This window comes from Hyaena hyaena, unplaced genomic scaffold (genome assembly GCF_003009895.1).
Source record: "Hyaena hyaena isolate Hyena2069 unplaced genomic scaffold, ASM300989v1 scaffold_635, whole genome shotgun sequence".
NCBI lineage: Eukaryota > Metazoa > Chordata > Mammalia > Carnivora > Hyaenidae > Hyaena > Hyaena hyaena.
The window spans coordinates 599,452-615,968 of record NW_024081269.1 but is presented as its reverse complement, the minus strand read 5'-3'; the positions used below and the strand labels follow the sequence as shown (position 1 = coordinate 615,968).

Below are 16,517 nucleotides of genomic sequence, written 5' to 3'. Positions count from 1 at the left end.
TTTACTTCCATATTTCCCCTAGGAGTTTCCATCTAAATACTCTATGTTTCAGCCTATTCCACAGTCCAAGGAAAAAAGCCCACTGCTTTTCTCATTACTTCTCAGGAAAAGCGTGCCCTTACCTTTCCCCAATCCTTGTATTGTCAAACATATAAAACTCTCTTTTCCTCTGCTAAGGTACTAAACACAAAGACTTTTTGCCCTTGCCTGACAAATGCCTGGCTAAAATCAATTCTGTCTTTCCAAATGTTATTTCTCAAGTGATCCTTTAGTGAGAAACCAAGTCTGACATATTCCGTAGCATATTTCTAACAACCTCTACTTCCTCCAGGAACCTACATCTATATTGCCAATTCCTCCACCAGCCACGGTATTACATGACTTCGTTCTTATAAGAATAGCAAAGGATAAAGGCAATAAGGGTTTAGTCTAGTCAAGAAACCTAAGATAATAGCCATGTGATCTAAAACTAAATCCAACTTCAGCTCAGGTCATGATCTCACGGTTTGTGAGTTCGAGCCCTGCGTCAGGCTCTGTGCTCACAGCTCGGGAGCCTAGTGCTTGCTTTAGATTCTGTGTCTCCCACTCTCTTTGCCCCTCCCCTGCTCACACTGTCTCTCTCTCTCTCTCTCTCTCAAAAATAAACATTTTTAAAAAATTAAAAAATAATAAATAAATTCCAAAATCAGAAATACTTTAGGCCATCAGCAGATAAAAAGATTATCCTGGGGCACGTGGGCTCAGTTGGCTGAGTGTCCAACTTCAGCTCAGGTCATGATCTCGCATTTTGTAAGTTGAGCCCTGCATTGGGCTCTGTGCTGACAGCTCAGAGCTTGAGCCTGCTTTGGATTCTGTCTCCCTCTCTCTCTGCCTCTCCCCTGTTTGCATTTTGTCTCTCTCTCCCTCAAAATAAATAAACATTAAAAAATTAAAAAAAAAAAAAGATTTTCCAGCACTCTGAATAAGATTAAGACCAGAGAACAAAGTGTAAGAGATGGAAAAATTCGGGGCGCCTATGGTGACTCAGTTGGTTAAGCAACCGGCTTCAGCTCAGGTCATGATTTGGCAGTTCATGGGTTCGAGCCCCACGTCAGGCTCTGTGCTAACAGCTCAGAGCCTGGAGCCTGTTTCAGATTCTGTGTCTCCCTCTCTCTCTGACCCTCCCCTGCTCACGCTGTCTCTCTCTCTCTCAGAAATAAATAAAACATTAAAAATTATTTTTAAAAATAGAGATGGAAAAATTCTACCAGTTGGTCAAAGAATACCAACTGCAAGGTCTAGAAGAGCTTAGTACTGATAGAACACATAAGCTTCTGCTCTTCATATCACCATATCTTTAAGTGTTCTGGAAACTTCTAATGTGGAACAACCAGAACTATAATAACCAGGTCTGAAATCATCACCCCCAGAGAAAACAGTACCAGAGATCAATGAAGGCTCAGGTTTAGATCCAGCCCAACTAACCTACTAGACATGCAGAGATTACTTCAAAGATGTTAGGAAAAAGCTACAGTAAAATGATACAAATTGCTAATGCCACGTTATTCTCAAACTACTTAAAAGAACATGCAGTGTGAAATAAGATAGAATATATGTTGGGGCGCTCAGTCAGATAAGCCTCCAACTTCAGCTCAGGTGATGACTTTGGGGTTCATGGGTTCGGAGCCCCATACTGGGCTCTCTGCTGTCAGTGTGGAGCCCGCTTCAGATCCTCTGTCTCCCTCTCTCTGCCTCTCCCTGCTCATACACACTCTCTCCCTCTTAAAAAATAAATAAACATTAAAAAATAAAAAGATTTTTAAAAAAGAAATATATGTCCAACACAATCTGTACTGTTTTTCCTTTCTCTGAACATTTTCAAAATTCTATACACTCTTGTCTACCCTTTACCTTGCTCACTTCATTTTCAACTATGCCTTTATTGTTAACTATTTTACACATATTACTTGACACATTAAATGTATTTCAGTAATTAACCACAGATATCTCTAGATGGCTCCAGATAACTGCACAAAAGATCTGAGCTTGGATATCCTGATGCATCTAGGATCACAAGATCTAGCCTCAAGAATGGGAAGCAAACTACAAAATGTCTTTAAGATATACATACTGCTGCAATACTACTTGGCAATGAAAATAAGCAAACTATTGATATAACAACTCAGATAAATGTCAAGGGCATTAGACTAAATGAAAAAGGACAATCTTAGGGCACCTGGGTGGCTCAGTCGGTTAAGCTTCTGACTCTTGATTTTGGCTCAGGTCATGATCTCAGGGTCCATGAGATGGAGCCCATGTCAGGCTTTGTGCCAAGAGTACAGAGCCTGCTTGGGATTCTCTCTCCCTCTCTCTCTCTGCGCCTCCCCTGCTCATTCTCTCTCTCTCTCTCAAAAGTAAACAAACATTAAAAAAAAGAAAACAGCCAATCCTGAAGGATAACATACTATATAATTCCACTTGTATAACCTTCCAAAATGAAAAAAATCATTGTGATAAATAATAGAGCAGTGGTTGCCAGAAAAACAGAGAACAGAAGATAGGCGGTGCTACCATAAAAGATAACATTGCTGCCATCTGCAGTCACTCTTTGGATCTTCATTAGTATTTCCTTAACTTGTAATGACTAAAAACTATCAATATTACAGAAAAGAAATGGTAAAATAATGAGACAGATTAATTTTAAAAATAATATATTCTTCATTTATTTGTCAAGTAACTGTGCTGAAACAATAGAACATCTCCTTTCTCTTAAAAATAATTAACCCATCAGGGGCACCTAGGGCTCAGCTGGTTAAGTGTCTGACTCCTGGTTTTGGCTCAGGTCATGACCTTATGGTTTCCTGAGTTCAAGCCCCATGTTGGGCTCTGCACTGACAGCATGAAGCCTGCTTGGGATTCTCACTCTCCGTATCTCTGCCCCTCTCTCACTTGGCACTATCTCTGCCTCTCTCAAAATAAATAAATAAACTTTAAAAAAAAATAGTAATTTACCTGTCAGACTAGATTAATAGTGTTATAGTAAGACTACTTAAATGTATCCTTTATTATGTAATAATTAGGCTTCACTAAGTATCACTGAACTGTTAATTAATTTGACTAACTTTACAATTATATACCACATTTGCAATACATCAAAATTAATTGTGACAAGTAAGTTTGTATCTTACCTCTCCATATGTATTTAAGTTGCTTTTTAAATAGCCTGTAAGTGCAGCAATTTGGCATGCAAAGTATGGCAGTGCCCAGTTTTCTCTTAAAGGAATGGAGTATTCAATTCTTGTTGTATCTACCCTAAAGTAAACCACAGATGAACAGCTAAATATCAAGACATTATGCTTGTGTAACACTATACCTTTCAAAGTACTTTCACACACATCTCATTGTTCTCTGTAACAGTCTTGCAAGGTGGACACAGACAGAGGCACTACCGTGTATACAGCATCTTGAGTAAATTAAGCATTTCATTCAACCCCCCTTACCTCCCTTCCAGGAAGACTCAGTGTGGTTGTACACTGCTTGGGGAATAGGATGGTCATCTGTGAAAATTTGAAAAAGGCACCCTGCTCTGAGTAGATATACCTCACGTTAAGGCACAAAGCATGTCGCAAAGGACATTAGATTTCAGTTCCTACCCCCTCTTCCCTTAATGAGATAGATGGTTACTCTTCTCTAGAGTACAATCTGTATTACATAATTAACAGGCCTGACAGGGCTAAAGTTCTTATCATCCCTTATTTAAAGAATATGAAGTTCAGAAGAGTGATGTGACTTAATCAAGGTCAATATAGCCAGGAGGTGGCACAACTGGGATTACAATGTGTATCTTCTGATATCTAGTTTAATAATCTTTTCAATCAGCAGGTTCTCCGGAATTACCATTACAGAAATGTTTAAATCCCAAATACAGCATGTCTTTCCAGGCTCTCCCTAAGTTTCTTTTCAGTCAATCTGCTCTAAGAGCATGTTGTCTTCTGGGCATATCCTTACACCTCAAGAGGATTACCTTTCCAACAATCACTAAATTTGGAACTCATACGCTCAATGTCTTTTTTTTTTTTCCTACACAGAAACAAACATGCGACTGCTTTAAATTTTTGTGAAAATTGTTGTATAACTCTCCTAAATAATAGAGATTAATATATTTGCATATAATTTAGTTCAATCAAACTGTGATATAGGATACTACTTAGCAATGAAAAAGGAATGAACTACTGGGGTGCCTGGGTGGCTCAGTCAGTTAGGCGTCCAATTTCAGCTCAGTTCATGATCTCGTAGTCCGTGGGTTTGAGCCCCACATTGGGCTCTGTGCTGACAGCTCAGAGCCTGAAGCCTGTTTCAGATTCTGTCTCCCTCTCCCTCTACACCTCCCCAACTCATGCTCTGTCTCTCTCTGTCTCAAAAATAAATAAATGTTAAAAAAAAAAAGAAAAAGGAATGAAAAACATTCTAATATCAATAATCAAAGTTTCTACCCTGAGAAACTAAAAAAAGAAAGACATATGGAACTTAAAGCNCCTGTTTCAGATTCTGTCTCCCTCTCCCTCTACACCTCCCCAACTCATGCTCTGTCTCTCTCTGTCTCAAAAATAAATAAATGTTAAAAAAAAAAAAGAAAAAGGAATGAACTACCGATATGCCCAATATACAAGAATCTCAAAGTAATTATGCGGAGTTAAATTAAAAAAAAAAAAAAAAAGACCAGAAAAGTATATGGTATATGACTCTATTAAATAAAATTCTGAAAAATGAGGGATGCCTGGGTGGGCTCAGTTGGCTGAGTGTCTGACTCTTCATTTCAGCTAAGGTTGATCCCAGGGTCATGAGATTGAGCCCCACATTGGGCTCCATGCTTATGGAGCCTGTTTGGGATTCCCTCTCTCTATATGCCCCTCTCCCCACTCTTGTTCTCTCTAAAATAAAAATAAAAACAAATTTAAAATACTAGAAAATGAAAACTGTAGTGACAGAAAGCAGGTCTCTGGTTTTCTGGGGACAATGGGACAGTTAGTAGAAGTGAGGTAAGAAGAGGAAGCATTACCAAGAGGCACAAAGAAACTTTTGGAGGTGATAGATACGTTTATTACATTAATTTTGTTGATGGTTTCATGAGTGTGTCTAAATGCCTGAACTAATCAAACTGTATACTTTAAATACGTATATTCTATCTAAGTTATACCTGTAGACCTGTTAAAAAGCATTACAAGAAAACTTGTCTTCTATGAATGTATATGCGGTTGAATACATATATATGAAAAAAACAAGATCATACATGAGGATTAAACAAAATGAAAGCCGTAAAGAACTTAGCAGTGTATCTACAGCTTAGTAAATGGTATTAGGTCTTGGGTCTTTTACAATTCTGTAACGAACCACTTTTTGCTTAATATATAATGAGCACCTTTCCATAATATATGTATCAATACATATGGTTCAAGACTATTTACTGGCCATGACATATCATTGTATAGATTTGATATTAATATAAACCAATTTCTATTGTCAGACACTTACATTGTTTCTGATCTTATCTTTTACAAAGAATTTTAAAACATGAACCAATGTTTCTGTATAGTAATTATTGGTTTCACTATTTACTTTTAACTTTAATCCATTTGGAATTTATTTTAGTATTGATGCAATAAGATTTCTTTTCCAGATGATTCTTTTAATGCAATTTACTTAATATCATGTATTCTAAAGACCATCTATTTTCATATATTATCCCTGAGAAATTATAAAAGTTAACTCTCTAAAGACAAATAAGAGATTCATGTGTATAAGGCAGGACGTAGGGAGGAAGGAGAGGATATCTATTTTCAATTCAGGACTCCACCAGCCACTCCATCAGTCCAGAATTGGGAAGCTGGATCCAGCAGCCAACTTTCTGACAGTTTACTCACTATCCCTGCCCAAGTAACAGATCAGTACAGTGAAATCTTTAAAATTCTGCAATGCAGAAGGGGAGTCGTTGCAACACAAACTGAGTAGGATCTCTGCCAGTTGTTCTCTTCACCTGCACACACTTCCCCACTGCAACCTTCCCGAACATCTGAGCTACTATCTCTTGCCTTTATCACACTTGGTGGTTGTAAGGAACAGAAGGCTAATAGTAGAAAGTGACTAAATCAGATGAAACCCACTTTTTCTCCCCTGTGGCAGAGTCTACAATAGCACAAACCAGTAGTTCAAAAGAATAACTAGTTAATTGACCTGGGATTCCAGGCCTATAGATACATTCACAGAAATCAGCAAGCTCTGGTTTCATTCTGAGTTTTCTTTTTTTTTTTAAAGTAACCTCTACACCCAATGTGGGGCTTGAACTCATGACCCTGAGATCCAGAGTCACATGTTCCACCAACTGATCCATCCAGGCACCCTTTGAATTTTCATTTTAGACACACCATGGTGTAAGCATAATCTGGATTTCAGTACTCACTTCCATGTTTGTGTTAACAATCTAGTTGGCAACATAGCATTACTTCAATTGGCTTGAGTTAACTGGGGGGGCGGGGGGGAAGAGCCTGTAATACTAAATGATGTATTGCCAAATAAAAATAAAACGATGTCCCGATCACTGTGGTCAGAAAAAATTTCATAGTAGACAAGAGAGCAACATGATGAGAAGTGAGTATCCCACAGTACCCAGTTGTGCAGGTTTACCATACTCAAAAGAACCTGCTGGAATGGTGCCATATTTACACAGCTATAGAAATCTGATTTTAGCAAAATATCATTTTTTACATTAAATTCCACTTTTCAGTTAATATTTTGCTGTTTCACTATTTCATTAATAAGTTGGTTTCAGTTTTATAGTAGTATAAGTGCTCTTAAGTATATGGAGCATTACCTAGTTTTGTTTTATATGTAAGTAGCATTATAGAAGTAAATTATGTCAATACATGGAATCCAAGAGAGTTTAAGTTTTAAATATACAGAACTGAAGTCTGAGAAATGTTGAGTTGGATAACATATAAAACAGTTTGGCATGTCAATGTATAATGTGTGAAAGATGAAAAACACTTATACAATATCACTTCTAATGGCACTTGCACTGATGTATTACAACTTACCTAAGCATTCTCCTATATTTAGATGGTTTTCTAATTTTTCATATTATTTTCCTCCTTTTCTGAATTACTGCCTTGTAATAAAATCGTATTCCTGGGAAAGACTAACACCTAAACTTTAAAAAGCTTATACCTCCATGAGCATTCTGAGTATACCAACAACTTTACAACAGAACTAGCATCATGTGTTACCATTATTTTCTATTAGCTGTGCCTCTAGGTCATGTACGTGACCTTGCTCCTAATCTCTTTATTATTACCAATGTACAATTACTATTTGGGAGGGCCAAAGACTAACTTTAACATACACTTTTTTTGTTGTTTATTTATTTTTGAGAGAGATAGAGCATTAGTGGGGAAGGAGTAGAGACAGAGGGAGACAGAATCCAAAGCAGGCTCCAGGATCTACGCTGTCAGCACAGAGCCCTATGTGGGGTTTAAACTCACAAACCACGAGATCATGCCCTGAGCCGAAGTTGGACAGTTAAGTTACTGAGCCACCCAATATACACTTTTAATCATACACATTTCTTCTTTGCTCTTCAAATATAAAGATGTTTTCACTGAAAGTGATAACTTGGTATATATTTGTAGATGAGAAGATCAATAGGAATCTTTCATAATGTTTATATGTAAAGCCTGGTTTTGGTTGGGTTATTTTGGTGATAACGTCTGTTAAAAGGGAGTCATTCACCCCTGATTTTTCCTCCACTACTGTTTATACAATGCTGTTTCCTAAAATTTTCTCAGATTTTCTAGTGTATCTACATCTTTCAGTTTGACAATCCTGCTTTCCCTTCTGGTGTTAAGAAACAAATAATGTAAAATACAATTAAGAACATTACTAATAATCATAATATAATGGAATGACTAATACCTTTTTATACTCTTCTAGGCATTCAGATATAAACTCTAAAACAGATGAGTGAAAAAAAAGCAAATTCTCTTTCATAGCATTAAAATATATTTTCCAGTATAAAATATATACCAATAAAAAATGAAATGCAAAACAAAAACTACTTGCTAAGAATATTTTAATTGCCAAAAGATACATTTTAGCAGAATATATCACAATTTTTCTACCTAATTCTTGCTCTAGCTACCCAGGATACAATGTATCATTAAATAAGACAATTTCCTTTACAATTCTAAGAGTTCTAAAACACTCTATTTGGGGGGCATCTGGGTGGCTCAATCCAAGCTGATAGCACAGAGCCAGCTTGGGATTCTCTTTCCCTCTCTCTCTGCCCCTCCCCTGCATGCTCTCTCTCTCAAAATAAATAAGTGAACTTTAAAAATAAAATATAATACTCTTTTCACAAAGAATCTTCGTATTATTTAATGTCATATTTTTACAAGGAAAAATTGCCTGGGCTTCCTCTCTTCAAATTTCTGATGAAGATAAAGACAGATCTAGAAATTAAACAAAATGAATATTAAAAGTTCACTGCTGGGGTGCGTGGCTGTCTCAGTCGGTAGAGTATGGGACTTTTGACCTCAGGATCATGAGTTTGAGCCCCATGCTGGTCATGGAGACTACTTAAAAAACAAAATGTTTACTGCCTATAGAAGCCAGTCTCCAAGATGGTCTGCAACAGTCCCTGCCTCCTAGTATTAACTACCCTATGTAATTACTTTCCATAAAGCACCAGAGTTAGTCTGCACAACCAAAAGAATATTGACCTGCCCAGAGTAGGGGCATCTGGGTGATGAATAAATGAATAAATTTTCAGAAATGAATAAAATGAAATGAATAAATGAATAAAATGAATTGAATAAATGAATAAAATGAATAAAAACATTAAAAAATTAAAAAAAAAGAATATGGCAGAGTAATATCATATCATTTCTGTTATTAGAGATCTGGCTTGCACTAAGGCATACTCACTCCACACTTCATTGGATCACTCACTATAGAAAAAGCCAGCAGCCAAGTTGTGAGCAGCCCTACAGGGAGGCTCGGGTGTTGAAAAATTAAAATCTTCCAGGCCAACAACCAGCAAAGAACTGAGGCTTCTTGTAAAAAGTCACATGAATGAGCTTGGAAGTAGATGGTCCAGGCCAGTCACACCTTCAAATGTTTATAGCCTTAAACAACTCTTGACTGCACCCTCATAACAGGCCTTGAACCAGAATTACCCAGCAAAGCCACTGTGGATTCCTGACCATCAGAAACTGTGTGACATAATGTTTGTTGTTTTGACTGTTAAGTTTTAGGGTGATTTGGTATGCAGCAATAAGTAATACATCACTTAATCAAGAAAACAATCTTTTTGGGGCGCCTGGGTGGCTTAGTCTGTTAAGCGTCCGACTTTCGCTTGGGTCATGATCTCTCGGTTCGTGGGTTCGAGCCCCGCGTCGGGCTCTGTGCTGACTGCCAGCTCAGAGCCTGGAGCCTGTTTCAGTCTGTGTCTCCCTCTCTCTCTGGCCCTCCCCTGCTCACGCTGTCTCTCTCTCTCTCTCCTAGAAATAAATAAAACATTTAAAAAAAAAAAGAAAACAATCCTTTTATTATTTTAAATAATGCTAGTTTTGTACTAAATACATTTCATTGTAAAAAGCAAGACTTTCTAGACCTAGTCTATTAGTTCTAAAATATTTTGAGTGCACTATTAAATTTCTAATAATGAACTCTAATAGAATTTTAGAAAAGTACATGGCAACTTAAAATATTTTGTTTCTGACATAACACTTTCTGACAAAAAATCACCTTCTCTCTCTAGCATCCACACAGGATTCTCTAACACTGTTCTCTACTAAAAGGAAATGGCCCCACAGAGGAAGTGGCCAGTTCCCAATCTTTCACAGGGAAGGTATAAGGTGAGCCTGCTCACCTTGTTGAGCCAAGAAACAAGAAAGCTTTCAGAGATTAATGAAGACTTGTTAAACGAATTTAGCAGTCAGCCCGAAAAGACTTATATTAACCAAAGTTACGACAACTTGAGCAAAAAAACAATGATGGTAATGGATTTAGCCCTACTGAATCAACGAAAATTCCGAAGTAGAGAAAGAAACATGCTTAAAAAAGAGAACACCATAAAAGTTGTTTTATGACCATCTGAGACAGCTACTACACAATTTCTTACAAATAGGTAAAGTGAATTTAAGTATTGATCTGACTTGACTTTTTAATTTGAGAAAGAAAGAGCACGTGAACGTGCGCATATGAGTGGAGGGGCAGAGGGAGAGGAAGTCGGGGAGAGAAAGGGCGAGAGAAAGAGAGAGAATCTTAAGCAGGCTCCATCCACTTAGCGTGGAGCTGCTCAGCATGGAGCCCAACCAGGGCTTGATCCTATGACTATGAGATCATGATCTAAGCTGAAATCATGAGTCTGATGCTTAAGTGACTGAACCACCCAGGCGCTCCCTGACTTTCTAATAGTAACTGAATTTAAGGGTAACCAAAGAACTTGGTTAATAAAGAAAAATTTTACCTTTTGAAGAATGAAGAATCTAGCTAATCAAAATGGAAAAATAAAATTTAATAAACCATCATGTAATTACCGATTTGGCAGATTATCAACTGGAGTTACAACCCTTAGGTAAATAGTTAACATTGAAAAGGACATTCATTTTTGCTCCAAAACACCACACAGATTATTTGCTAGTCACACTATTCAATGAAGAAGTCTGTCATCCTCCAAAACAGCAGTCAATCTCAGACTCACTTGGGGTAGGCCAAATAAATACCTTGTAACTTTTAATATCACGAAACATAAAAAACATATCACCTATGATATATTCTAACTAGGATCATCTATCTTGAACTCATGAAGCTTTTGGATAGAACTTCTAGAAACACAAATAGAGGGAAAAGCTAGATGACACCACAGGAAGCAAGAAGAGAAATTCATAAGGTGGGACATTCTGTAGGACAACTGACTTACTCCCTTCAAGAGAAAAAAGGGATTATGTTAGATTTAAAGAGAAATAAGGAGGGGCACCTGTCTGGCTCAGTGGTTAAGCATACGTTAAGCATCCAGTTAAGCATCTGGCCTTGGCTCAGATCATGATCTCACAGGTTTGTGAGTTTGAGCCCACATCAGGCTCTCCGCTCTCAGCACAGAGCCCACTATGGATCCTCTATCTCCCTCTCTCTCTCTCATATCCCCACCCTCCTCTTTTCTCAAAAGTAAATCAACATTTTTTTAACCTTAAAAAAAAAGACAATTAAAGAACATAACCAGATGCAGTATGTGGTCTTGGATTAAATGCTGGTTTGGATAAACCACTTATTTGGGGTATTCTAAGGTCAACACGGTTAATAGGTTAAGATAAAAAGTTATTGAGGGGTGCATGCCTGGCTGGCTTAGTCAGTACAGCATGTGACTCTTGATCTCAAGGTCATAAGTTCAAGCCCCACATCGAGTGTGGAGCTTACTTGAAAAAAAAAAGTTCTTGAAATGGAGGAGCTCAGTCAGTAGAGGACACAACTCTGGATCTCTGGGTTGTGAGTTCAAGCCCCACGTTGGGCGTAGAGTTTACTTAAAAAAAAGTTATTGAAATGGAAAGGTAGACTGCTGAAAAAAGAAAGCAGCATATAAAACAGTATGTGTAATATACCTCATTCTGACCAAAAAATACACATACAAATACATACATACACTACATACACATACATACTCACATAGAAAAAGATCGAAAAGTATAGATACCAAGGTATAAATAACGGTGATTGATCTCTAGGTGGTGGGAATGTGAAGTTATTATTTTGGTTTTGCTGGTTTTAATTCTCTACACATATATATACTTCTTTTGTAATAATGAAGTTTGGTTCATCCCTGTTTTTAAGAAGAAATATGTTTAGGGGTTTTGGCTGGCTCTGTCAATATGGCATATGACTTAATCCTAGGGTTGTGAGTTGAAGCCCCATGTTGGGCGCACAGCTAACTTTAAAAAAATTAAAAATTAAAATTAAAAAAAGAAGAGGAAATAGGTTTAAGCCATAAAGCTGAAAAGCTATACTTAAAAACTTCTAAGGAAAATTTTTAAAATATGCTTTATATCAAACTATCAGCAGCAAGTGACTCTAAATATAAACAAAACTCAGTAAGAGATATAGCCCTTAATGCTGAGTCTTAATAACTTGAAAATATCATATTTTTTTACTTGGCAATTGCCAAAAGAAAATGTTGTAACAGGAGAAATGTTTCATTTTTAAAAACTTAGTCATGATAAAGGCACCAATCTCACAGTTCATGAGTTCAAGCCCCATGTCAGGCTCTGTGCCGACAGCTCAGAGCCCAGATTATGCTGCAGATTCTGTGTCTCCCTCTCTCTGCCCCTTCCCTGCTTGTGCTCTCTCCCAAAAATAAATGTTTTTAAAAAAATTTTTTAATAAAAAAATAAAAATTTAGTCATGATGAATGTTAGGAGAGAAAAGTGCTATGGAGTGAAAGAATACCCATCATTCAGAATTAAATTTTTGACACTGACCAATGCCAAGAAAATTTTTATGTCTCAAATCAGCTCTCCATTTTAAAGAAACCCCATTATTTATTCTCTTTTTATTTTATTAAAGAACTGAGGCTGTGTGGATCACCAAAAGGGACGGATTTACTAATTCAAAGCAGTCTGTGATAGATTAATATGGAATCCTTATCTGTGGTGGTTAACTTAATAGTGATATATCTCAGGAACCTGGGTAGTTAGTCGGTTAAGCATCTGACTCTTGATTTTGGCTTGGGTCATGATCTTGAGGTTTGTGAGATCAAGCTCCATGTTGCGGTCCATGAGGACAGTGTGGAGCCTGCTTGCGATTCTCTCTCTCCCTCTCTCTCTGCCCTACCCTGTTCATGTGCCTGTGTACACTCACTCTCTCTCTCAAAATAAATAAATGTTAAAAAAAAAATAGTGATATATCTGATGTCTTTTCCTTCTTTTCATGAAATCGTGTCATCAATTTTAAATTAAAGAGGAAAGAAGAGGCATGGGTGGCTCAGTCAGTTAAGTGTCTAATTTCAGCTAAGATCATGAACTCAAGGTTCATGACTTCAAGCTCCACACTGGGCTCCGCACTGCCAGTGTGGAGCCTGCTTGGAATTCTCTCTCTCCCTCTCTCTGCCCCTCCCATACTTGTGCCCTCTCTCAAAATAAATTAAAAATTTTATTTTATTTTTTTTTTTTGTTTTTTTTTTTATTTCCAGGAGACAGAGAGAGAGAGAGCGTGAGCAGGAGAGGGTCAGAGAGAGAGGGAGTCACAGACTGAAACAGGCTCCAGGCTCTGAGCTGGCAGTCAGCACAGAGCCCGACGCGGGGCTCGAACCCACGAACCGCGAGATCATGACCCAAGCGAAAGTCGGACGCTCAACCGACTAAGCCACTCAGGCGCCCCAATAAATTAAAAATTTTAAATAAATAAATAAATAGAAAGAAAAAGCACATCCATATATGCAAATGTTACTATGTCTGAAAATAGAGATACAAGGTAGGTTTATTATTCTTCAATTGCTGCATAACAAATGACCACAAATGTATAGGCTTAAAACAACACAGATTAGCTCACAAGCCTATCCCAGTACTCAGCTTAGGGTCTCCCTAAGCTAAAATCAAAGCACCTGCCAGGCTGGCATACTCACACAGGGCTTAAGGTCCTTTCACAGACTCACTGGTCGCTGGCAAAATTCATTTTCTCCATACTTCAGTCCAGCAACAGCACAGCAATCTACTTCATGCTTCAAATATCTCTGACCTCTCATTTCTCCCAAGGTAAAGATCTCCACTTTGAAGGGCTCATATGATTAGATCAGGTCTACCATGTAATCTTCCTATCTTAAGGTCAACTGTGCCATTTAACATAACATAACCACAAGACTGATATCTCATCATATTCATACATGGGGATTAGGGTGTAGAATATTTGGGGGGTGGCATTTTTAGAACCAAATACCACAGCCATAAAAAACTGTAAAACTTAATTAAAGAAAACATTTTTTTACCTGTTAATAATGAACCATGCAACAGTAAGCATCCCTGCCAGCCATGTTCCACTCAGAAGCCAACTTGTAACAAATAAAGCAGTAACGTATATTCCTTGCAATCCAAAAACAATACCAATATAGAAATATACTGGCTCAATAATCTCCTAATTGGAAAAAAAAAAAAAAGAGAGAAGAGATGACAGAAGGACATTAAATAATTTTAAGGATTCATAAATATGTAAGGAAATAAATATTAAAGTCAAAAGAAAACATACATTGCTACCAGTTGCTTGGTATAAAACACTGGCGATAAGTTCTGGATATAGAGACATTTGCTGCACTGCATTTATAGTCTTCAGAGATACAGTTTTGTTATTGTGTGTCAATTCATAAACACCTAGAGACAGAAAAATTTTTCTCCAGATTATTTATTATGCTTAAAAATAATTAAACATGTAAGTCAGAGGTCATTAAATATTTTAACTTATTATTAAGAAAAATCTCAAAATATACTGTGCCTCATTTTTAGAATGTCTTTATTAAGTACAAAAAAGTTATACTTCTATTCTGAGACAAATCTCCACATTCAAGTACTCACACACAGTAGAACTATTTTTATTTTAGAAAAATGTTATTTCAAATTTTTAAAAAATGTTTATTTATTTTTGAGAGAGAGACAGACAGACAGAGCATGAGCAGGGGAGGGGCAGAGAGAGACGGAATTTGAAGCAGGCTCCAGGCTCTGAGCTGTAAGCACAGAGCCTGACACAGGGCTCCAATTCATGGACCATGAGATCATGACCTGAGTCTAAGCTGGGCACCAACTGAGCCACCCAGGCACCCCTAGAAAAAAGGTTTTTTTAATCTTTTTTATGTTTTTTATTTATTTCTGAGAGAGAGAGAGAGAGAGACAGCATGAACAGGGGAGGGTCAGAGAGAGAGGGAGACACAGAATCTGAAGCAGGCTCCAGGCTCTGAGCTGTCAGCACAGAGCCCGACGTCGGCTCGAACCCGCGAACCAGGAGATCATGACCTGAGCCGAAGTCGGACGCTTAACCGACTGAGCCACCCAGGCGCCCCGAAAAATGTTATTAAAAATACCAACGTGAGGGGTACATGGCTGGCTCAGTTGGTAGAACATATGACACTGGATCTCGGGTTCCTGAGTTTGAGCCCCACGTTGGAGACAGAGTTTAATTTAAAAAGATACAAATGTAGTTATCATACCTCTTTCAAATGAAGGCGCTTTTAACATATCTTTATAATAAGAATAATAAATGGCACTGTCACCTTGAAATGTGATTTCTCGTTCGAGTTCCTAAAAGAAAATGAATTGTTTATTTAAATACCAGTATCCTAACTTTCAACTGCAATCTTCTTTCTCTCTCCTCATCTTCTAAATTAATGCTATTTATCCTTTTATTCAAAGACATGTTTGAATTTTCCTTTAATCATGAGTGGTCACATTAAAGAGGTTAATGTTTAAGTGAATAATAAATAATCTGGCAATCAGTTAAATGAAACACCTAGGTTTTAAAATGGATTGTAGGTCATGTGTCATTTACCTATTACATATAAGGAAAAACAGAAAAGATATTCTAAGGACAGCAAAAATAGTAAGGCAGGCAATAAAAAATGATGGTTGAGGTATTAAAGTCCATAATAAAAAGTTTAAGAAGAAATCAGTATTTTCTATTGCTATTCCACATCCTTATGTATCCAGAACAGCAAGCTCTTAACTAGTACTTTTCAAGAGCAGCAGACACCTAATCAGTGCTTTTCAAATTAACTTTCAGAAACGTTAAGTAAATCTTACATTTCCTAAAATTGGGCTATACAGAGCCAAAAATATAGGTACTACAAAAACACTGAAAAACCGTGCATTTCAAGACAAATCAAGCTCTCATAAATGTATAGTCTTTGAAAATGAAACGTCTTTATTTTCATAAATATTTACCAATTAATACAAAAAATATCAGAGCAGCTTCTCCAAAGTTTGATCAACAGAACTTCCCAAGATATAAATGGGTGTTACATAAAGAGTTCTATAGTTAAAAAAAAAAAAAAAAAAATTCTATTGAAATGAGTTGTGAAAAGGCAGCATTAAAGAAAATTAATAGGATCTTTATTCCAAGACTTTTAAGAGTTTCCATATACATGTGGAAACTAATTTGACAATAAACTATTTGTAAAAAAAAAAAAAAAAAAAGGAGTTTCCATATACATTATGTACTGTGAATCTCAAAAGAGAAAACCTTTCCCACATCTATCTGACCAGTGAATTTTTTCTCCTCATTTAGAGCTTATTAAATATATTTCCTTAAAATGATTCTTTATGAAAGGAAACAGATTTGTTTCTAAGATTTCAAAGATGTAAACTTTTGATCAATGCTTCTCAGGTTTAATGTGCATATGAAACTCCTAAAGATCTTATTAAAAGATCTCTGATCAGAGTCTGATTGTAAAGTAGGGCCTGAGAATCTGCAATTCTGAAAAAGCTCCCAGGTAATGTCAATGTACCTGGCTCATA

General features: G+C 36.9%; 1 protein-coding gene across 4 annotated transcripts in view; it reads right to left on the bottom strand.

Moving 5' to 3' along the window:
* Positions 1–16,517, bottom strand: part of DPY19L4 (dpy-19 like 4) — a 66,462-nt gene that overhangs the window by 35,656 nt on the left and 14,289 nt on the right. For 3 of the 4 annotated variants that reach the window (XM_039216515.1, XM_039216511.1, XM_039216512.1), the window contains 4 exons: positions 15,215–15,305; positions 14,263–14,384; positions 14,006–14,151; positions 3,168–3,291 (listed from right to left, as the gene is read on the bottom strand). In XM_039216515.1, coding sequence (XP_039072446.1) covers positions 3,168–3,291; positions 14,006–14,151; positions 14,263–14,384; positions 15,215–15,305 — 483 coding nt within the window. The remainder of the gene's footprint in view (positions 1–3,167; positions 3,292–14,005; positions 14,152–14,262; positions 14,385–15,214; positions 15,306–16,517) is intronic. The other variant, XM_039216513.1, reaches the window with a different exon arrangement.